At 37.8% G+C, this 23,803-nt stretch overlaps 1 protein-coding gene across 1 annotated transcript in view; it reads right to left on the bottom strand.

Annotated features, from left to right (window-relative positions):
- Positions 1-3,170: 3,170 nt before the first annotated feature.
- RAD9B (RAD9 checkpoint clamp component B) overlaps positions 3,171-23,803 on the bottom strand; it is a 22,697-nt gene continuing 2,064 nt past the window's right edge. Inside the window, exons 2-10 of the mRNA XM_040250704.1 lie at positions 23,413-23,483; positions 21,853-22,002; positions 21,528-21,642; positions 14,086-14,185; positions 11,642-11,748; positions 7,972-8,078; positions 7,820-7,884; positions 7,171-7,293; positions 3,171-5,971 (exon numbers count right to left, since the gene is read on the bottom strand). Coding sequence (XP_040106638.1) covers positions 5,680-5,971; positions 7,171-7,293; positions 7,820-7,884; positions 7,972-8,078; positions 11,642-11,748; positions 14,086-14,185; positions 21,528-21,642; positions 21,853-22,002; positions 23,413-23,483 — 1,130 coding nt within the window. The 3' untranslated portion in view covers positions 3,171-5,679. The remainder of the gene's footprint in view (positions 5,972-7,170; positions 7,294-7,819; positions 7,885-7,971; positions 8,079-11,641; positions 11,749-14,085; positions 14,186-21,527; positions 21,643-21,852; positions 22,003-23,412; positions 23,484-23,803) is intronic.

The following is a 23,803-nucleotide window of genomic DNA, read 5'->3' as shown; positions in this document are numbered from 1 at the left end:
TCCACGACAGAGGCCTTTGCACATGCCACATCCACTCAGCTTCCCCCTACTATCTTATCCTTTCCAGCTCAGCTCCAAACACCAGTTTCAAAGACTTTCTGACCTCCTGGATTAGGTCAGCTCACACTTTATATCCTCTCAAAGCACCTTGAACTTGTCCTTTATTAAAGTTACCACAGGTTAGTTTTTTAAATTATCATATGTTTAGTCATATGGTTATTTAATGTCTACCTCCCCCACCCCCCATCCCCAGTCTATAATCAAGTGTAGGAACCTTTCTTGTTTATTTTGCACACCACTGTATACCCCACGTCTACGACGCAAGGCCCTCAACAAATACTGGTGGGAGTTGCACAGTAGGTATCAAGCATGAATAAACAAATGATCCCTATTCTTGGCTCATCCTTACAAATCAGAAACTGAAGATGCCTCTGCATGGGGCACTCCAGACAGCAGTTGCTGAACCGTGGCTCCAGATGCCGCTGCTGCCAAGTCGCTTCAGTCGTGTCCGACTCTGCGACCCCAGAGACGGCAGCCCACCAGGCTCCCCCGTCCCTGGGATACTCCAGGCTAGAACACTGGAGTGGGTTGCCATTTCCTTCTCCAATGCATGAAAGTGAAAAGTGAAAGTGAAGTCACTCAGTCGCAACCCCATGGACTGCAGCCTTCCAGGCTCCTCCATCCATGGGATTTTCTAGGCAAAACACCCCAAATTAGCTGTGATATTGCCTGTGGTAGGCAGAATGATGGTCTGCTCTCACCCTCAAAGATGTCCACGTCTTAATCCCAGGACCTTGCAAATATATCACAAGGCAAAAGGGAATTAAAAGAGCAAGTGGAATAAGGTTGCTATCCAGGTAGGCCCAATGAGAAATCACAATGACCCTTAAATGTGGAAATTAGCATCAGAGTGAGGAAATGTGAAATGGACTTCACCAGCCATTGCTGGTTTAAAGCTGAAGGGTAACCATGATTAAAAAATGCAGATGATCTCAAGAAGAAAGGAAAAGAAAACAAGCAGATTCTTCCCTAGTCTCCACAAAGGAACACAGCCTTGCCAATGCTTTGATTTTAGCTCAATGAGACCCATTTTGGACTTCTGAACTGAAAGATAATTTGTGTTGTTTTAAGCTACTAAGCTTGTGGTAATTTGCTATAGCAGCAATAAGAAACTAATACACTAGTAAGCTAAAAATCTTATTTTACTATGGTCTTTGAGAGCCGCCCTGAATCTGCCACCGACTTAAGGTCAAATGTCATTTGCTACCCCCTCTTGTCCCTACCTACTCTTCAGCCTCTAAATCGTTCATGGCTGGATGATCCAGCCCTTCCCTACTATCTAATAGTCTTCTAATGCAGAGAGTCTGTGAATAGCTAGGTAACTTGGAATGAGTCCAAGTTCTGTATGAATTGAGTAAGAAGGTGCATTGTTATAAAAATTTTTTTAACAGTATACATGTTTTCTTAAAAATAGAACTGCCATACAATCCAGCAATTCCACTTATGCTATTTTTCTTAAAAAAATAAAAACACCAATGCAAAAAAGTATCTGCACCCCTATATTCTTTGCAGCGTCATTTATAATAGCCAAGACATAGAAGTGACCTGTGTCCATCAACAGATGAAGGGATAAAGAAGATGCAGTGCATATATATATATATACAAAGGGATATTACTCAGCCACAAAAAAAGAATAAAAGTCTTGCCATTTATAACAAAATCAATGAATCTACAAAGTATTATACTAATGGAAATAAGTCATAAAAAGACAAACACTATAAGATTTCACTTATATATGGAATCTAAAAAGCAAGACAAATGAACAAGCATAATGAAACAGAAACAGACTCATAGATACAGAGAACAAACAGGTGGTTGCCAGAGCGGAGAGGTGTGGGGGATGAGTGAACTAGGTGAGGGAGATTAAGAGGTACAAATTCCAGCTACAATATAAATGAGTCATGTGGATGAAATGTACAGCATGAAGAAATAGTCAACAATATTATCATAACTTTTATGGGACTTTGGTCTTTGAAAACCACTCTAAATTTCTATTATTGTGATCATTTTGTAATGTGTGGAAATACTGAATCATGTTATGCACATAGAACTTACATAGTGTTGTAGGTCAATCATACTTCAGTAAAAAAAAAAGATAACAATACTAGATATTTTTCCTCATTTTGGTGGCCCTGAGAGCTGTGTATAACTTCTTGATTAAACTTGTTGAAAATCCACAATGGAAAAAATATTGGTCGTTATTTAGAATATAATATTTCTCTGTGCTGTGCTTAGTCACTCAGTCATGTTTGACTCTTTGCAACCCCATGGACTGTAGCCTGCCAGTCTCTGCTGTCCATGGACTTCTCCAGACAAGAATACTGGAATTGGTTGCCATGCCCTCCTCCAGAGGATCTTCCCAACCCAGGGATCAAACCAGGGTCTCCTGCATTGCAGGCAGATTCTTTACCAGCTGAGCTATCAGGGAAGCCCAATACTCCTCTACAATAGTTTAACTTTGAAAACCCCCTTCCCCAAAGTAGAATGCTACCATATATTCATTTTTTTTAATAAGGTGAATTTAAAAATTGGTTTCATTTTGGAATTTTGTGATACTATTGGAGGGATTTTAAAAATTTTCTTGGGCTATCCCAAACCAGGTCTGAAGGTCTGCCAACTACTGGCTTATGCACGAGGAATACAGAGATGAATAAGACTCAGGTCTGCCCTTGATGAACTCACAATCTACCTAGTAGAGTAATGAGCATATCTATCAAGTTATTATGTGACAGTAATAATGAGTAGAATGAGAAGACTTCAGAAGGAGATGTATCATTTGAGTTGGGCTTTGAAGGTGGGTAGGAGTTTGAACAGTGAAAAGAGGAATACTACTGCCCTGAAATGTAGGTGCAATAATATGAGCAAAAGTAGAACACAAAAGTATATGCAGTCGTTTCCATTAAGATCAGGAACTAGTAAGCAGGCACATTCTCTCCACTCTAAATGCTGTACCAGAGGTTATGTGCTAATGCAACTGAACAAAAGAGTCCATTGGAGGCATTAAAGAAGAAATGAAACTATTGGTATATAAAAAAGTGACATATAGTAAGTATGTCTGAAAACCCTGAGAGGATCAGTGATAAAACTAATGGAAATAATAACATAAGTCAGCAGGGTAGTATGATATAAAATTAACACAAAAACCAATAGCCTTCATATACATAAAAGGCAGTGAGAAAACAGAAAACATAACATCCATTCACAACAGCAATATAAAAGGTTATTTAGGAATAAGCTTAATAATAAATGTGTAAATATATGTGAAACATTTTAAAACACTCCTGAAAGACACAAAAGTAGGCCTGAATTAATGGAAATACATTGCCTGTGATTATAGACAGAATGACTCAACATCATAAAGATGCCACTTAACATCCTCAAGTTAACAGAAATTTAAGGAAATTCTAATTAAAAAAAAAACACCAATAGATTTTTTTATGGAGTTAGATACATTGATATTAAAATTCAAATAAAAAATATATACTCAGGAATAACCAGGACAAAAACTAACAAAATCTAAAAGGGATACTAAATCTACCAGACATTAAAACATAATCTGAAGGACTAGAACTGGACCTCAGAGGAGGAAATGAGAAGATTATATTAAATACTCCAGGGAAAGTCCCCTAATGCCATTTCAAGGAGTTTAAGTGAAATTCTATGGGAAAAGTGAACAATCCAAGAGATTTAAAAGCAGGAGAGTGATGCTGAGCACTGACAATCTGCCAGCTCCATCTATTAGCTCCATTAATTTTCACTACAATTCAATTTCACAACAATTCATCATTATTATCCTCATTTTACTAACAGAAAAAAAACTGAAGCAAAGATATGTAACTTGTCCAAGTCACACAAGTGCCAAGACAGAGACTCCAACCCAGGAGCCCTATACCTCACTGTAAGGTCCTGCAAGAATCTTTTAGGACAGTGTGGAGGAAAACGAGAGTGGAGAAGAATGGAGGTGCGGAGGCCAATCAGAAGGCTCACTGTAGTTCAGATAGATGATAAGGGTCTAAATCATTTACCCATAATGTAATCTCATTTTTGCAGGAGTTAAGGCAAAAACTTCACTTCCAAAGTAGAGTTTTCTTTTTAGAATTTAGGATTTAAGTGACATGATAGAAAAGAAAAGAGTGCTGTAATGAAACCTGGGGAGCTTACAGCTCTAAATGTCACTTTCCCTAGTAAGGAAATTGGCAATCTTAGCGAATTTCAGGGAGATGAAGCAGCAGGGAAGTGTGTTCCTGTTGTTGTCTGTAAAAAAAAATAAAAGTAAGCACAATATGGGTGACCAAAAAACAGGATGGGGAAAATGTTTTTGCATAATGAAAAGACAAGATTTCAGTTTTCTTTTATGGCCAAGTTAGTAATTCACAAGAAGAGAAAATTGCCATAAGTACTGGGCATATAACAGGTATTCAATAAACACTTATGGCATCAAACTGAATAATAAGTGGAGTTTACTGTCCAATTTTACGACCCTAGAAGTCTTTATTACAGCATTGTTATTGTTTAGTTGGTCAGTCGTATTTGACTGTTTGCAACCCCATGGATTGTAGCTGGCCGGTTCCTCTGTCCACGGGATTTCTGAGGCAAGAATACTGGAGTAGGTTGCCATTTCCTTCTCCAGGGGATCTTCCTGACCCAAGAATCAAACCTGCATCTCTTGCACTGGCAGGCAGATTCTTTACCACTGAGCCACCAGGAAAACCCAGTAGCAGTGGATATTGTGACTTAAAAATGAAATAAAGTCAAAAATGTAAAATTCATAGGGGTATGTACCATGGCAAGTGTCAGCTCCCTACTCTTTCTCTTAGTAAAAAACTGACTGCTATCCTAATGACACTTTGGAATTGCAACTTAAATTGGTTCATTTTGCTAATTACTATCAATTCTGAAAAGGACTAGTGAGAAGTAAGTTGTAACTTCTAGCAATATTATTTCTCCTTTCAAATTTCTAACTCTAAGAAACTCATACTTCCAAACCAATGATAACAACAGCAAAACAAGCTTGAATAAAACATTAATGTAAACATGTAAAATGGGGACTATCATTAATTAAGATACTTCTAATAAATTATGTTTATCTTCAGTGCAATAGATGACATAAGGTTTAACATTATAGCATTTTGTAGAGTTCATCATCCATCTATAATAGCAAAATATTGGTATTACAATAATGTTTTTAACTGGGACTCTACTACAAAGAAATTTGTGATGTTTCTTGTGATGAAATTTATATCTGTGCTACCATGAGTAAGAGATTTCTTGACCAAACTTGAAAAAGAAAATTAGGACACTTATTTTAGAAAACAAAGTATATGACTTTAGCATATTATTAGTATTTGTATGCAAAGATAAATATGCTATAAACAATCATAATTTGTTCTTTAAAACAAGTGACTCAAATCTCTAAACAAACTTTGTTAGAATTACTCAATGAACAATTTGTTTTGTATTGACATTGTATAAATCAGCCTTTTCTCCATCTCAGACTGGCTTCAGCTCTCCCAATCAAAAAATAAGGAAATTAATTTCCAGGATATTGGAAAGGCTGAGGCAGGGAGATTGAAAAGGGAGATGGACAACAAGAATTCCTGACCTTGGCTTAGTTATGTCTCAGTGCTGTTGTTCCTTTACCTTCCTGAGACATGGAGACCCTGGCACGTCTCCCATGTTGCTGACACTGCTTTCTGGTACTTCACTAATATCTTCATCGCTTTCGGGTACTTCAGTAATGTCTTTGTTTGCTCTTTTCATCAAAGGGCTGCCACAATTTTCCAATGTAGAACTGTTCGTGGGAGTCTCATTAGAATATAGCCTTTTGGGTTTTACTTTTCTTGAGATATACTCTGGGGCCTTGCTGGTTACATTTTTACCAGCCTTTGAATTTGAATGTATCGGCTCTGACCTGAGGTATTAATAGAGATTAAATGAATGAACTGTTTACTTTGAAATATATATTTGTATATAACTAAAGGAGCAACATGAACTGACAATGATAATACCAGTTTAGGGAATATATTGAAAAAACATCAAACTAATTGAAGGTTAAGATTCACATATACGATTATTTAGAAATTCTCTTGCAGATTCAAATTTTTCAGTAAAGCAACCCAAGTGTGCAGGAGACAATCTTATAACACAGTAGAAGGGCATAGGTAGGAAAACAAAAAAGTCAAATAAATTACAATACATCTGTATGATAAAATTATATAGAATCATTAAAAAGCATGTTTCCAAGTCATTATCAGCAATATTAGAACATGTTCACACTATAATATTTTGTGGGAAAAAACCAGGATATAAAACTACATATGCTATATGAGCCAATCTTGTTTTAAAATGCAAATATATGCAAAATTAAAAGTCTGAAAGAAAACACAGTGTGCCAAACATTAACAATGGCTGTTGTTAGGTGGAAAAATTGTGGGTGTTTTTCACTTTATTCTTTGCACTTTACTGCATTTTCCTAATTTCCCATAGAAATTTGTTATTTTTACTATGAAGTAGCCTCCAACAAAAAAAAAAAAGTTAAAAGGCAAAAGGGGGAGTTCCCTGGCAGTCCAGTGGTTAGGACATTACACTGTCACTGCTGTGGCCTTGGTTCAATCCCTGGACAGGGAACTGAGATCCTGCAAGCCATGCAGTGCAGCCAAAATTAAAAAAAAAAAAAAAAAGAAAAGAAAAGTGAGAAACAAAAGGGGAAAAAAGAAAGAAAGAAAGAAAAACAATGGCTGCCTATCCATATGTCTAAGAAAGAGAGCTCTGGGTAATGAATACAAACCTTCCTGTGAAACTTAACACTATATCACTCCTAAAAAACAACCACTGAAATCAGAAATGAGTTTTAGGTAATGACAAAGATAAACCAGACAGTTCTGTTAAATTGTGATCATAAGAGAAAAAAGCAAGTATCTGTGAAAGATGGGTGATATTTCTATGTTACAGTTAGGTCTTCCTGGAGCTCTTCCTGATTCAGTTAAAATTTCAGATCTTCTAATGTTTTCCTTCTCAGTTGTTTCCTAAATGAATGCCGCTGAATTATTGCAGAATAAGATTGCAATAGCTTTATCCGAACCAATAAAGACATTAAAAACACAGCCTTACCTTTTTTGTTTTTGTGAAAGACACAGTGTTTGTAGAGAAGATGCTCTACTTGGCTCATCAGCTAATGTAGCCAAAATAAAGTTGGCTTCAAATAACATATCATCAATACTTAAAGCCATGGGTCTAAAAAAGGCAAAACCAGAGCAAAAACCACATTCATTTTCTGATGGACACTGGGAAAACATTAGAAAATGATACTTAATTTTGGAGTAAAAAGAAACAGTAAAAGTAGAAGTCTTACTTGTTTTTTTACAAATTGAGATAGTCTTTAGCGCTAAAAGAGCCCTTAAAAATCATCACATCTTAACCCAATCTCTTTGAAATTTTAGTTCTGAAATATAACATACCATAGTTTCATAGAGATTTAACTTGTTTAAGGCATATATAATTTTCAATTAGGCAATTTATTCAGTATATCAAGTTTATAAATGTTTTCGCTCTGCAAAATAACGTATCTTTCTAAATCAAGTCACGAATCAAAAGAACACTAGGTTATAACACCTTTCAAAATTTTAGTTTGATAAGTTTTGCTAGTAAAGTTAAGGAATTCCTGAGGTGTGAATTAATTTCAACGTGACCCGAAAGGTTTTATTTATTAGTATATGACAAAAGAAAAAGAAATAAACTCAGAAATTTCCCAAAGACCTACTTCCCAGGAAAGTCAAAATGAATGGCTATAGGAGCATGTATAGCTTCTGAAAATGTCAGCACTCCCTGAAAAGGAAAGAAGGGGAAAAAATGTGAAATCTTTATTAAAAACTGCCAGTGATAATTCTAATTGGATACTACTTTTGGTTTTACCTTCAGTTCTTTGAAGCAAAATGTTATTTCAGTGTCAATTCCAACTTGAAAGAAGTCAAACTCATCTGGACCAACAAACATCTCACTGTATACAGAATCGGTCAGGTCTATTCAATATTATAGGAAAATAAAGAATAACATCAATTCTGTAGGTATTTGTGAAATTTTAATAAGAAAATATAGTCAGGGACTTCCCTGGTGGTCCAGTTAAGACTCCTTACTCCTAATGCATGGGGCTGGGGTTCAATACCTGGTCAGGGAACTAGATCCCACATTTTGTAACTGAGAGTTCCCGTGCTGCAACTAAAGATCCCACACAGCTCAACAAAAATGGAAGATCCTGCAATTAAGACCCAGTGCAGCCAAATAAATAAATATTTTTTAAAAAAGAAAAGTAAATATACCCATAAATTATAGGTTAAAAATAGCCACAAGTTCTTTGACATTTCTTCATTGAGTGGTAGAGTCTATATCTGTGTCCCTTCCCCTTGGGGTGAGTGGGCTTTCTGTCTACTCTCACTAATAGTATGTGGTAGAGTGATCTAGTGCTAGTTTCTGGTCTGGGCCCAGGCATTAAGAGACTGCCATCTCCACTTCCTCTATCCCACAAGCTGGGAGGGGTGGCCAAAAAACAAAAAAAATGGTAAGTAAAAATCAGCTTCACAGAATGGGAGAAAATATTTGAAATCATATATATATGATAAGGGAGGCTTCCCAGGTGGTGCTAATGGTAAAGAACCCACCTACCAATGCAGGAGACATAAGATACACAGGTTTGATCCCTAGCTTGGGAAGATCTCCTGGAGGAGGGCATAGCAATCCACTCCAGTATTCTTGCTGGGAGAATCCCATGGACAGAGGAGCCTGGCAGGCTATGGTCCACAGGGTCGCACAGAGTTGACTGAAGTGACTTAGCACAGCACGACACATATGATAAGGGGCTAGTATTCAGAACAATAAAGACAAATAACTCAAGTGAAAAATAAACAAGGGATATGAACAGACATTTCTCCAAAGAGAATATACAAATAAACAATAAGCACACAAAAAAAGATACTCAACGTCATTAGTTACTAGAGGAATGAAAATCAAAAGCACAATGAGACAACACTTCATATCCACTAGGATGGCTATAATCCAAAAGACAGACAATAACAGGTGAATTTTGTTCTCTAATATTTCATTAAAATTTCATGTGCATTTTTAAAATGAAAATACAATCATACTATGCATACCATTTTATAATATATTCAATAATATATCCTGGCTATATTTCCACATCATAGTTTCTCAGTCGTGTCTGACTCTTTGCGACCCCAAAGACTGTACAGTCCATGGAATTCTCCAGGCCAGAATACTGGAGTGGGTAGCCTTTCCCTTCTCCAGGGGATCTTCCCAACCCAGGAATGAAACTGGAGTCTCCTGCATTGCAGGCGGATTCTTTACCAACTGAGCTATGAGGGAAGCTCAGTCCCTTATGTCAATAAGTACATTTTCCAAATTATTTGTGTGTGTTGGTGTTTTGTGTTTTCCAATACAATATTAACTTCAATAAACATCTTTGATATACATACCCAGAGAGAAAGAAATGTATATATACACACAAACAAGACTACTTTTTTTTTTTTTGGCTGTGCAGCATGGCTTGCAGGATCTTAGTTCCCCTGCTGCTGCTAAGTCGCTTCAGTCGTGTTCGACTCTGTGCGACCCTATAGACGGCAGCCCACCAGGCTCCTCCGTCCCTGGGATTCTCCAGGCAAGACACACTGGAGTGGGTTGCCATTTCCTTCTCCAATGCATGAAAGTGAAAAGTGAAAGTGAAGTCGCTCAGTTGTGTCCGACTCTTAGAGATCCCATGAACTGTAGCCTACCAGGCTCCTCCATCCATGGGATTCTCCAGGCAAGAGTACTGGAGTGGGGTGCCACTGCCTTTAGTCCCCCAACCAGGGACTAAACCCAGGTGCATGGCAGCAAAGGCCTAGTATCCTGCTAGGCCACCAGGGAACTCCCAAGACTACTTTTAATAATAGCTTCATTGTATTTCACCAATTAAACCAATCTCCTATTCTCAGATCTAAGATACAGAAAAGTGCTTTTATATATTAAGTACTTTTCTCCAGATAGGGGGATTCCAGGTGACTTTATTAATTTATTAGTGCTTTTTGTGTGTTTTTAATTTTCTTCAGTGAACATGAATTTTTTAAGTATAAGAACAAAGGAGAAACAGTATTTATATTTTAAAAGAACCAAACAATACCTTACAAATACCTTCATCTCAATCAAGAAAGCTCATGTTACGACTTGTGGTTGCCATGGGGGAAGGGGAGGGCAAGGGACGGTTGGATTGGGAGTTTGGGATTAGCAGATGCAAGCTATTAGATATAAAATGGATAAGCATGTCCTACTGTATAGCACAGGTAACTATATTCAATATCCTATAATAAACCATGATGGAAAAGAATGCAAAAAAAGAATATTTTAAAAAATAAATTAAAAAAAGAAGGCTCATGTCACTCCCAGTGTGCTGGCAATAGAGTAGGTTCAATAATAAAATTAAACAACTGGGTCCCCAGCCAAGCATAACTATAACTACTCATTAGAAAGCTGCTCACAAGGGATAGCGTCTCCTGGTTACTAAATGGCCATCTTTATTCAGAGATGGCATTATGAATATAAAACAGACCCTCTCACTAGCCACGCATATATTTTCCAGATCATGCACTTCTAAGTGCCAAAAAAGAATACTAGATGAGACTTGAGAGAAGCAATAAGAGCACGGTGGTAATGAGCCTAAGCCCCAGAACCTGACAGCCTCTATTCAGATCATAACCCACCACTTATTAACTGTGTGACAGCAGCAAGTCACTTAGTTTCTCTGTGCTTCTTATTGTTCATATGGAAAATGAGTATACTAACAGTAGCTACATCACAGAGTTGTTACAAAGATCAAATGGATTCACAAATATAAACCATTTAGAACAGCATCTGGCAAAAACTAAACACTACGAAGTCACCTGACCCACCTTAAGCACTAGTTATACTGGTTTTTCACTTTCAAATAATGTTTCTACCTTTATATTCTTTCTTTACTGCTATCACCCCCAAAATATTATCCAAGATCAAAGAATCTCAAACAGCTTATGCCAAAAATACCCTAGTAAATTTCCCTAATAGCAAAACTCCAGATTTAATCATGCCATAAATCTCCATTCCATCTGGATAACTCTTGGAAGAGTGAACTAAAGAAATATTCACATTTTCTGCCCTATATATTTGCCATCTGGAATATTTTACATTTCTAACTTAAAGTTAATTTTCCTTTTTATGTGGTCAAAGATCATCTCAATTGGATGGCTGGCCTCTTCCCTTCCTTTATGCTAAATACAAAGGATAAGAAATAGACCTTAAAATTTTAACTGAAAGAATATTTTTCTCAGTAACCATTCTAATTTTAAAACAATTTGAATTTCAAAGCCAAGTATTTTAATTACCGGTTGACAAATTTCTTTGGTCTCTTGAAAATTTTGATGATCTTTCTATATTTTACTTTTACTGCCGTTTAGTCAAGAATAAATATTATGCCAGTAATATTTACTGTATAACCATAGAGTAATCAAGAAAGCCAGGAAGTAATATTCCATCAAAGCACAGTGACAGATATAATCCTTACCCATTGATTCCTCATTAGAACTCTTAATGCAAACCTTCAGTGGAGTAACAGCAAGAGTAACTTCCTCTTGACTCGATGTAAAAAGAACAATTGCCTCAGCAAGCAACCTATAAAATGCAATGAACAATATTACACTATTTGAAGAACAGAAATAAGTTATCTTATGAAATGGAACTCAAGTCTTTAATCTGGAAATAGCTGAATTGTCCTGAATTTAGAAAAATCTACCCAAAAGACTCATCTCTATTCTTCTACATGACCTGCTATATTTTTCACATATTTTAAAATTACACCATTGGAAATACCAGGGTGTTTCAGTGGTTAGGACTCATGCATTCACTGCCGGGGCCTGGATTCAATCCCTAGTCCAGGTTGTCCTGACATCCCAAATGCCCTTTCATCCTGGGTTCCCTTTTTAAAAACACCATTGAGATAAAATTCATACTTTACACAATTCACAGATTTAAAGCTGTATGGTTTGCATTTCCCTAAGGAATAATCCCTTGCACTGCAAGGAGATCCAACCAGTCCATTCTGAAGGAGATCAGCCCTGGGATTTCTTTGGAGGGAATGATGCTGAAGCTGAAACTCCAGTACTTTGGCCACCTCATGCGAAGAGTTGACTCATTGGAAAAGACTCTGATGCTGGGAGGGACTGGGGGCAGGAGGAGAAGGGGACGACAGAGGATGAGATGGCTGGATGGCATCACTGACTTGATGGACATGAGTCTGAGTGAACTCTGGGAGATGGTGATGGACAGGGAGGCCTGGCATGCTGTGATTCATGGGGTCGCAAAGAGTCGGACATGACTGAGCGACTGAACTGAAGGACTAATGATGTTGATCATCTTTTCATGTGCTTGTTGGCCATTTGTGTATATTCTTTGGAAAAATGTGCATTCAAATCCTTTGCCCATTTTTAGTTAGGTTATTTATCTTTTTATTATTGAATTAAAAGTTCTGGCTTATTTTTTAAATCTAAGTGAGGTTAGATAAAAATGAGATTCTTAGAATTTCTGTAATGTTGGTGTTAACCTGATGCTAGACTTTAGATTAGCAGTGTTTCTCAATGCCAAAATGTCAGGAACACCTACCAAATTAATCCGGGAACTTTTCCAGTGTTAAGGGAGAGGTGTTGTACAAGATATCAAACAAGCTTATACAAAAAATGACAATATGAATGTGCAATTCAAAAAAGAAAAATACAAACTTCTAGTAAATGTAAAAAGATGCTCAAGCTCCCTAGTAATAAAACAGACATAGTAAAGAACAACTAAAATGCCATTTTCTACCAAACAGATTGGCAAAATTTTTGAAGATTAATCATATCCTTTACTTGGAAGGATTCTCCTACACTTTTGGTAGGAATGTAAATTGGCACAAATTTTTCAGATAGCAATTTGCTAGTCCATATGTATGCAAATTTAAAATTTGTGTAAGCCTTTGACCCAGTAGTTTCATTTCCAGGACTCAATATGTGTTGTGGGCTTCCCAGGTGGCTCAGTGGTAAAGAATCTGCCTATTAATGCAAGAGATGTGGGTTCAATCCCTGGGTGAGCAAGATCCACTGGAGAAGGAAATGGCACCCCATTGCAGTATTCTTGCCTGGAAAATCCCATGACAGAGGAGCGTGGCAGGCTACAGTCCATGGGGTTGCAAAAGAACTGGACACAGCTTAGCAACTAAACAACAAAGTATGTGATACAATTTTGAAAGAGAGAAAGGTATCCATAGATATAGGGAGAGGGAAAGTTATAGACAAACTGACTATAAATAGAAGATGTAAAAAGATATACACCAAATTGTTAACAGATGTTACGCCTGCCAAGCGTGATATATGGGGTGAGTAGAGGAGAAAGACTTTCACTTTTCATCTTTGCACTTTTCTATAAATTTTAGATGCACTGCAAGGAGTATGTATTTCTTTTGTAATTTAAAAAACAGTAAGGGTAAAATATCTTTTAGCTTACAAAATAATTAATGTTTAATGCTACTGTTTAATTGAAAAATTGAGTTCCCCCTCACTGACAAATATATCTCACTCATTTTCTAGGAAAAAACAAACAGGGATAAAATCAATCACATAAAAACTGTTACGATTTCCTCATGCTGTGTGTTTTAAGACACACAGTGTCTTATAAAAAGCATCATATGAATGCAAAGTGTTATCAAATAATATATTTTTCTCTTAATACCACTTGATGTAGAAAGCCTCTGATGGGATATTTCTAGAACTTTCTTGGCCAATAAATTATTATTTCTACCATTAGGCAGTTATTATCTCCTATTACCTTTCTTCAGGTTTCCTCTTTATCCTGTAAGGTGATTTCTCCAAGTCTAATGTTAGCTTTTAAAAATGTAATTGATTTAAAAGTTCGAGGGCATTAATTCTTTACTCTGTGACCATACTATATTCAGGAATAAAACAACAGAGAACTCATTACCTTGGCTGAATCACTAGTGTATTAGCACACATATTCTTTTGAAAAATAACTTGCAAAGGCTGACTTTCTTGAAAACACACATTATGAATCTTTTTAATACCTTAAAAATAATAAAGAAATCCATTAATAATTTTAAGTGCAAAGTTAAAAAATTTAAGACTTTTACACTTTTAAGTTCAGATTAAAATGATAAAATTAAAGTGATATCTAGCAGGTGCACATAGGTTACAAGAAACACTAACTCTAAATGAATGTGTTTATCGCTCCCTAGTGGACACCATGTAACACGTCACACTCTCCAAACAATTCTTTTGAATTATGGGTAATTTCTTAAATTGTGTGTAAAATAGTAATTGCCCACTACCAATCATATATCTATGATTCTCTTTCAGAATTTTTCGGCTAAGCTGTTTTAACAAGTATAGTCAGAATTTAAGTTTATCTTTTTGTTTTTTTCTGAATCTAAGTTTGAACAGTTAGAACCAGACATGGAACAACAGACTGGTTCCAAATAGGAAAAAGTATGTCAAGGCTGTGTATTGTCACCCTGTTTATTTAACTTATATGCAGAGTACATCATGAGAAACGCTGGACTGGAAGAAACACAAGCTGGAATCAAGATTGCCAGGAGAAATATCAATAACCTCAGATATGCAGATGACACCACCCTTATGGCAGAAAGTGAAGAGGAACTCAAAAGCCTCTTGATGAAAGTGAAAGAGGAGAGTGAAAAAGTTGGCTTAAAGCTCAACATTCAGAAAACGAAGATCAGGGCATCTGGTCCCATCACTTCATGGGAAATAGATGGGGAAACAGTGGAAACAGTGTCAGACTTTATTTTTGGGGGGCTCCAAAATCACTGCAGATGGTGATTGCAGCCATGAAATTAAAAGACGCTTACTCCTTGGAAGGAAAGTTATGACCAACCTAGATAGCATATTCAAAAGCAGAGACATTACTTTGCCAACAAATTCCCTCTAGTGAAGGCTGTGGTTTTTCCTGTGGTCATGTATGGATGTGACAGTTGGACTGTGAAGAAAGCTGAGCACCGAAGAATTGATGCTTTTGAACTGTGGTGTTGGAGAAGACTCTTGCGAGTCCCTTGCACTGCAAGGAGATCCAACCTGTCCATCCTAAAGGAGACCAGTCCTGGGTGTTCATTGGAAGGACTGATGCTAAAGCTGAAACTCCGATACTCTGGCCACCTCATGTGAAGAGTTGACTCATTGCAAAAGACCCTGATGCTGGGAGGGATTGGGGGCATGAGGAGAAGGGGACGACAGAGGATGAGATGGCTGGATGGCATCACTGACTCGATGGACATGAGTTTGGGTGAACTCTGGGAGTTGGTGATGGACAGGGAGGCCTGGCATGCTGCAATTCATGGGGTTGCAAAGAGTTGGACACGACTGAGTGACTGAACTGAAGTTTGAACATAGAGCCCATATAATAAAATCCAGGTAGGCTACAACTTTCTATAGCATAACAATGTTACAATGAGAATCAAAACAATTCACTATAAATAGCATTTCTCAACTTATTTTTTTAACTGAATTAATAATAGCAATATTTATTATTTTCATAAATATTTACTGAGCACTTACTGTCTGCCAGGCTGATCAATTAGTTTTTAATGATCATCAAAAATACAGTGACTCAAAATAACAAGCATTTGTTATTTTTCACAATTCAGTTAAGTGGCTCCTCTGGTTTGGGCTGGCTTCACTGTGGCTGGATCGTTTTGAATGGCCTCACTGTCATATCCGAGGCCTCACAGTTGGGACACTGGGACAGTTTGGATGGCTGGGGCCTGACACCACATGGTTTCCAATCTTCCAGGTGTCTACACAGGCAATGCTTATTCTCATGTTGATGGAAATGTTCTTAGTTTAACAGTGGAAGCTGACGGGCCTCTTGAGGCCTAGGCTTGGAACTCACACAACATCAATTCTAGTGCATTCTACTGATATCAAAGCAAGTCCAAGGTCAGCTGAGATTTGAAGTGGGAAACAGACTTCAGCTTTTGAAGGGAAGGCCTGAAGATAATTTATGAGTTTGAGTTTTTTTTTTTTTTTTGTAATCTAATCTACCACACACGAAACAATTTGGGAGCTATGGACCAGTGAACAACTCGGACAAAAATCTTCAAGCTCACAAACCTTACATTGTAGGAAAGAGAGGTACACAATAAGAAAATAAGTATTAATGAAACAATTGGTATATCACATAGTGGGCTTCCCAGGTGGCACTAGCGGTAAAGAACCTGCCTGCCAATGCAGGAGAGAGACACGGGTTTAATTCCTTGGTCAGGAAGATCCCTTGGAGGAGGTCATGGCAACCCACTCCAATATTCTTCCCTTGTACAGAGGAGCCTGGCGGGCTACAATCCATAGGGTCGCACAGAATCAGACACAACTGGAGCAATTTAGCACTCATGTACACGTCACAAAGCGGTAAGTACACAGGAATTAAAAAATATGGCAGAAAGGGAGCTGGGCAGTGCCATTGGTGAGGGTAGCAATTTTAAATAGGGAGTTCAAGGAAGACCTCATGGAAAAGATGCCATTTGAGCAAAGACTGAAGGAGGTCTTCAAAAGATCAAACCATGCGCCATCTGGAGAGGGAGCTTGCTAGGCAGAGGGGACAGCAGCCCAGCCCTTGAGGAGAAAGCATGCCTGGGACTCCTGGATCATGTGGGACCTCACAGGCCATTGTAAAATCTTCAGCTTCTACCTTGGGTACAATGGTGAGCTTTTTGAGAGTTTTGAGCTGGAGTGACATAATCTGACCTATTAAAGGTATTACTGTGGCTGCTATTTTGGAAAGATATGAAGCTCAAAAGTTGGCATATCTTACTTATTTTAAAAAATATTTTCAAGTTACTTTTAGATGGATATGTAATAGAAGACAATAGATGTGCAAGGCATAACATTTAAAAATTACCAAAAATAGACAATGAAAGTTAGTCACCCTCTACCTTTGACTCCTGCCACCCCAGTACCCTTTTCAGAGGTAACTACTGTCACTGGTTTCTTAGGTATGCTCCAGAAACAGTCCATGCATATACAAGCACAATCATACCTCTGTAACAAATATCTGACTCAGGTGAATACTGTATTGATATTACCAAGGATGTCCAAGTAATGCCTTATTTCCTTGTCATCCCTGAGGCTCTTTTTCTTGCTGCTTGCTTCCTTCCCCTTTTTCATTAACACAAACAAGACACTTCCAGTTTAGACCTTTGATCACACTGCTTCCTCACAGTAGAATGCCCTCCCATTTCTGACCATTGGAAATGTACCCAGATGTGAGGCCAGCACTTACAAAACCTTCCTTTCCTCTTCACCTTTTCTCTCCCAAGTACATCCATTGTACCCTTTTAAAAGTAAGTTGGTTGGGGGCTTCCCTGGTGGTCCAGTGGCTAAGAACATGCCTGCCAATGCAGGGGACATGGGTTCAATCCCTGGTCAGGAAGATCCCACATGCTGCGGGATAGCTAAGCCAGCACTCTGCAACTGCTGAGCCTGTGCTCTATCTGGAGCCCTTGAGCTGCAACCAAGCCCTCATGCTGCGACTACTGAAGCTCACACACCTAGAGCCTGTGCTCTGCGACAAGAGAAGCCATCCCAATGAGAAGCACCACAACCAGAGAGTAGCCCCTGCTCGCTGCAATTAGAGAAAACCCACGCAGCAGTGAAGACCCAGGGTGGCCAAAAATAAATAAATAAATCTTTAAGAAAATAAAGTAACTTGGCTTGATGTACTTCTTCACTGTATTTTTTTCTAGCCTTCTAGTTTACTAATTTTCCGTGACAGAATGCAAATGGGATAAAAATTTAAAGTCCTGTTTACTCTGTGTCATTTACTGAATTTTTCTAGTGCTGCACAAAGTACTGAACTATAATGAGACAAGGAATTTTCACCAGAATTTCTTCCTTCATTAAGAAAGTCTTATTATTGAAACAACAATGAAAACAAAACAGTTGAACTAAATAGAATGCTTAGTAGCGTTGACTTAAATTCTGGCGTAAGTTCCTTATCTTCTCACAGACCAGCAACAAACAGTCTGAGGTCCAGCCGCCAGTCCGTGGACCGCTTGAAAGCACTGGTCTGTACCATCTGCTCCCAGCAATGGAATACCTGATGCTATGATAGAACCCTGCTTGCTATTTCATAGCTCAATCTGCAACTTCCTTCAGTGGCTCCAGAGAACTCTCTCAGACCTGAAGAGGCACAGCTAAGGAATAAGCATTATTTTGGAGATATTCCATTTGTGGAGTTTGGAATTTCAGAGGTTAGTGATAGTTCAAAAATCTTACAAGTTGACCAATGTTCATAATCCCTTTACATTCACTGTTACCGAAGTTTAATCATGAGTAGATCTGTAAATGCCCTTTCAAAAAATCTTAAAACCCTGAAGTGGGAATCCTGCCCTCTTGACACCATGTCATTAATATACATGTACAAATCAGGGTTTTATTTTCACTTAAATAGCCAGTGACCCCCTCTTAGGGAATCCCCTCTCTGTTGGAGACCTGTTTTCTTGATCAGAACAGAACTTAGTAGCAGGCGCTTTGGATCAGCAGAGCATGTTCTTCAGGGACAACTCACTGACTCATTTGTAGCTACTCTGGGACTTGTGCAAATGAAAATACAGAGAGTTGATAGAATTATTACTAGGCAGGTGAATATTTCATATGAATCTTGGTTCTTGATGATATAAATCATCTTTTTTCCATTAATAGATGCTAAGTACTCTAAGAAATCACCATTCTGGGAACTACTTGTGATTAGATTTAGAGAAATTAGTCTTTTTTAGTGGCTCATATTTTCACAACTGTTTTCTATCAGTGAAGAGAGCCAAATTTATTTCACTGTCCTTAATTTCTTCCCAAATTCCAAATATGTATTTCTAGCAATTTATTGGATATCTCTGCCCAGGTGATTTTTCTCAACTAAATTTGAACACTGTTTCCCTGCCAGATTACAGAAATAAAATTGCAAGCATAATTTCCTGAGTACATACAGTTTTGGAAAATATATAACTATTAATATTTACCCCAATTACGATACTAGCATCTATCGCCTTTGTTCCCCTTCCTTCCTGAGCCATCCTTCCCTGTTGTGCAGCTGCCATGAGGTTTGGGAGGCACCAGCTTCACTTCAAGCATCACTTTGGGCCTCATTGGTATAAATCAATTGATGTAATCTTATCTCCTTTATGATTGAATTTGGTCCAGATATGGCAATAAGCCAAGGCAATTAGAGAATGGAATTCCCGTGGTCCCCCAGGATTAGTTTAGGTTGGTCCAATCAGAGCCAAGCCAAGTACTTTTGTTCAATGCATGTATGAGGTATAACTCTCACTCCTCTTATATGAAAGAGCAAGCATGTGGCCCCAACAGCTGCTGCTAGAAGTCACCTTATTATTAAAAGTTTATAAGAGAAGCTGGACTTAGTATAAATCACATGGAGGAATGTAGAGCTGAGAGAATTTTAAAAGAAAGGAGGAGAAGAAGCAGCTGCTGCAGCCTGGATCATACCACCTCTCTGATCTAATTTTGAACTTTTAGCTTATATGAGCCAACATTCCTCTTTACTGTTTAAGTCAGTTTGAGTTGGATTTTCTGGGTGTTTTTCCTTTCTTTATGTTACTTGTAACTTAGAGCATCCTAACTCATACAATTTCCCAAGAAAAGCTATTAAAAATCTACCAATCACAAATATGTATTGGACATTAATCAAGTCACTTGAGACATACTTAAGAAACTGAAAACTTAGTACCAGCGATACCTCTTAGAAACTATGCCAGGTATTTCTTTAAACATTGCAGAGCTATAACTTCCTATAACTCATTGAATCTTCACAAAAACCCTAGAAGGCTTGTATTACTATTGTCCCCATTTTACATAAGGGAAACTGAGACACAAAGTAAAATAGTTTGCCCAGTGTCTCAGCAAGGAAGTAGCAGTGCAGGTTTCCACCCCAGACCCTGGGGCCTCCAGAGTCCATGCTCTTTATTATCATGCTATATATATTTAACCATGTAAAATCCTATATGTAGATGACACCACCTTTATGGCAGAAAGTGAAGAGGAACTCAAAAGCCTCTTGATGAAAGTCAAAGAGGAGAGTGAAAAAGTTGGCTTAAAGCTCAACATTCAGAAAACTAACATCATGGCATCTCCCATCACTTCATGGCAAATAGATGGGGAAATAGTGTCAGACTTTATTTTTCTGGGCTCCAAAATCACTGTAGATGGTGATTGCAGCCATGAAATTAAAAGACGCTTACTCCTTGGAAGGAAAGTTATGACCAACCTAGATAGCATATTGAAAAGCAGAGATACTACTTTGCCAACAAAGGTCCATCTAGTCAAGGTTATGGTTTTTCCAGTGGTCATGTATGGATGTGAGAGTTGGACTGTGAAGAAAGCTGAGCACCAAAGAATTGATGCTTTTGAACTGTGGTGTTGGAGAAGACTCTTGCGAGTCCCTTGGACTGCAAGGAGATCCAACCAGTCCATCCTAAAGATCAGTCCTGAGTGTTCATTGGAAGGACTGATGCTGAGGCTGAAACCAATATTTTGGCCACGTCGTGCGACGAGTTGACTCATTGCAAAAGACCCTGATGCTAGGAGGGATTGGGGGCAGGAGGAGAAGGGGACAACAGAGGATGAGACGGTTAGATGGCATCACCGACTCGATGCACATGAGTTTGGGTGAACGCCGAGAGTTGTTGATGGACAGGGAGGCCTGCTGTGCTGCGATTCATGGGGTCGCAAAGAGTCAGACACGACTGAGCGACTGAAGTGAACTGAACTGAAAATCCTACTTGACTACGACATTTGAATATCTATCTTGCAAAGCTGGGAGGCAGGAAATCTCTTTTACAACTTGGTGTATCAGAGAGAATGAATGAAGGTGGCTCCTACAATTGAGGGCCTGGACTCAGAGCACTTCTAATACAAGTAGGCATTATTCTTTTTCTGTTCTTTGCAAGGAACACTGTTACCAAGCCACGCTTACAGAATATCATCCAGCAGTTAGTTAATTTTATAATAATCAATTGTTAAGAGTTCAGATGAACATTTAAAAAATTGGTCTGGGGACTTCACTGGTAATCCATGTTAAGACCCCATGCTCCCAATGCAGGGGGCATGGGTTTGATCCTTGGTTGGGGAAATAAGATCCTATATGGCAAAAAAAAAAGCCCAACTGGTCTGTATGTAGGCATAGCTTGTGCCACTGACAAGCCAAAAAAAGAAAGAATTAATACCAGTCATCTCATAATACTTCTACAGAGAAAAGTACAATAATATTTACAACCTCCCTACCATAGACTACACAAATTCTAAGCAATATTGCAGTCTGAATATTCTAAACATGAACAATATTAACAAAAAATGCACATACTTTAAACTAGATTTAACTATACCTACCATGTCTGCAGAAGAATTGAATAACTACTTTGCACTTATCAGATCTGGTAAATATTTTGCACTTCTCCACATTTTTCTCTAGGGAATTCAGACATCTAAAGATGGGCAGAACTGACTGTAACGCAAACACATTAGAGAACAGCACACACTTAACATGGTTGCTTGATTACTTTAAAAAAAATCTAACAAGAGTATTTATATTCTTAAATGAACAGACCTACCTTGCATGTAATTTAAACGAAGTATTAAGAACAGGATAGGTGTTATACCCTATACATCGAGCATTTCTACAACACAAGAGGAAATCAGGCCCTCTTACACTTACCTTCATTCCCAATCTGCAATTTAAATTCAATATTATGTCAGTATCATTCATTTTCACTGAGGTTGACCATTGATAATGTTGAAAAAACACAGGAGAGAAGAGGACACATCCATATGCTGACCGACAAGAATTCACAGATCTTAAAGCAAGCTAGAAAAATAAAATAACAGCCATATAGGAAAAGAAATCAGCTTTCTTTAATGGTTAATTTAAAAAAATTCTAATATGTTTAGCATGTCATTGAAATGCACTCAAGTTAGCTATGGGATGTTAACTGCATTATATGGACCACATTATACATATGAATTATAATATTGATATAATATGAACTGCATTACACAGTGTGTTTTTTTAAACTTTTTTTGGGGGGGGCTGTGCTGGGTCTTCATTGCTGCTTTTCTCTAGTTGCAGCAAGCGGGGGCTACTCTCTAGCTGTGTCAAGTGGGGGCTACCCTCTAGTTGTGGTGCGCGGACTTCTTAATGTGGTGGCTTCTCTTGTTGCAGAGCATGGGCTGTAGGGAGCATGGGCTTCAGCATGTGGACTCAGTAGTTGTGGCTTCCGGGCCTCAGTGCACAGGCTCAATAGTTATGGCACAGGGGCTTAGTTGCTCCACTGCATTTGGGATCTTCCTGAGTCAGGGATCAAACTGGTGTCTCCTGCATTGGCAGGTGGATTTGTTTACTACTGAGCCACCAGAGAAGCCTCTTTAGAATGTGTTTGTAATTTGCATATGTTTACACATATGTGTCCATATCTATACTATACCTATAGGTTTTAGGTCTAAAATCCTGCATGTTGAATTTGTATTTTTTGTTTGTTTTGGTAACAAGAACATATTTTTAATTGCAAAAATGTAAATGCTCACAGGTACCTTAACTTTAAAGTACAAAGTGAGCAAAGGCAATAATACGAAAGGAAGTAAAAAGACTGCAGCAAATGGCAGTCTTACCTTGTCTAAGGTAAGAAATTGTTAGTCAGTCAACCATTAATACTTCCACTTGGGAATGCAGGCCCCAAACTAGCAGATCTTCTGAGTTTTCAAGAGAAGCAAGAAATTCAGATTTTTATGTGGACCCTCTCAACTACTGTTAGAAAATTATTTCAATTTTTTAAAATTGGAGGATAACTGCACTACAATATTGTATTAGTTTCTGCTGTATAACAATGTGAATCAGCTATAAGTATACATATTCCCTTCCTTCTTGGCCTCCCTCCCACTCTCCCATCTCACTCCTCTAGGTCATCACAGAGCACCAAATCGCACTCCCTATGTTATATTTCAATTTTTGAAAAAACAGTACAGGTCCCACAAAACATTTCTTCAAATCATATCTAGCCTCTTGACCACTAGTTTGTGATTCTGGCTTAAATCAATTGTGTATGATATTTTTTAAGTTTACCATGCTCCAAATGTATTCAGATATGTAAAATACAGATCAACAGTGAAAGGGATAATTACAATTTCTGGATTTCCTAGTTAACATTCAATCTGGACTGGGATCTTTAAACATCATCTTTTGCCCTTACTTGATGGTCTATGAGCTAAATTTCTTACTTACACCTTTTTCAGAGGGGTCTAGCCACAGCTCATCACTAATTCGTGAGAGAGCTTGGATTGCTTTCCCAAATACTATGGAGAAAAAGAAAGATGCTGTTTACATTCTTTCAAACAATAAAAATAAACCATAGAACTACTTCAGCATTCACAGGACTCAAGATAAATTCACAAAGAACAGTGTTTTATAGACTAATGCTACAAACTGCTTTAAGAAATACAGTATAATGGCCTTGGCAAAATTCCAGACACATAATAAATGCTCAATAAATTCACAGATTGGGTGTGTGAAATAATAAAATGCAACAAAATCCTTTCTTTCTAGATGTTAAAAATGTTGTACAGAACTACTGTGGTAAGCTAATTTCCATACTAAAGCATTTTTAAACTTGGTT

This window comes from Oryx dammah, unplaced genomic scaffold, assembly GCF_014754425.2.
Source record: "Oryx dammah isolate SB20612 unplaced genomic scaffold, SCBI_Odam_1.1 HiC_scaffold_12, whole genome shotgun sequence".
Classification (NCBI taxonomy): Eukaryota; Metazoa; Chordata; class Mammalia; order Artiodactyla; family Bovidae; genus Oryx; species Oryx dammah.
Note: the sequence above shows the minus strand (reverse complement) of the source record. Positions and strands in the feature narration are given on the sequence as shown.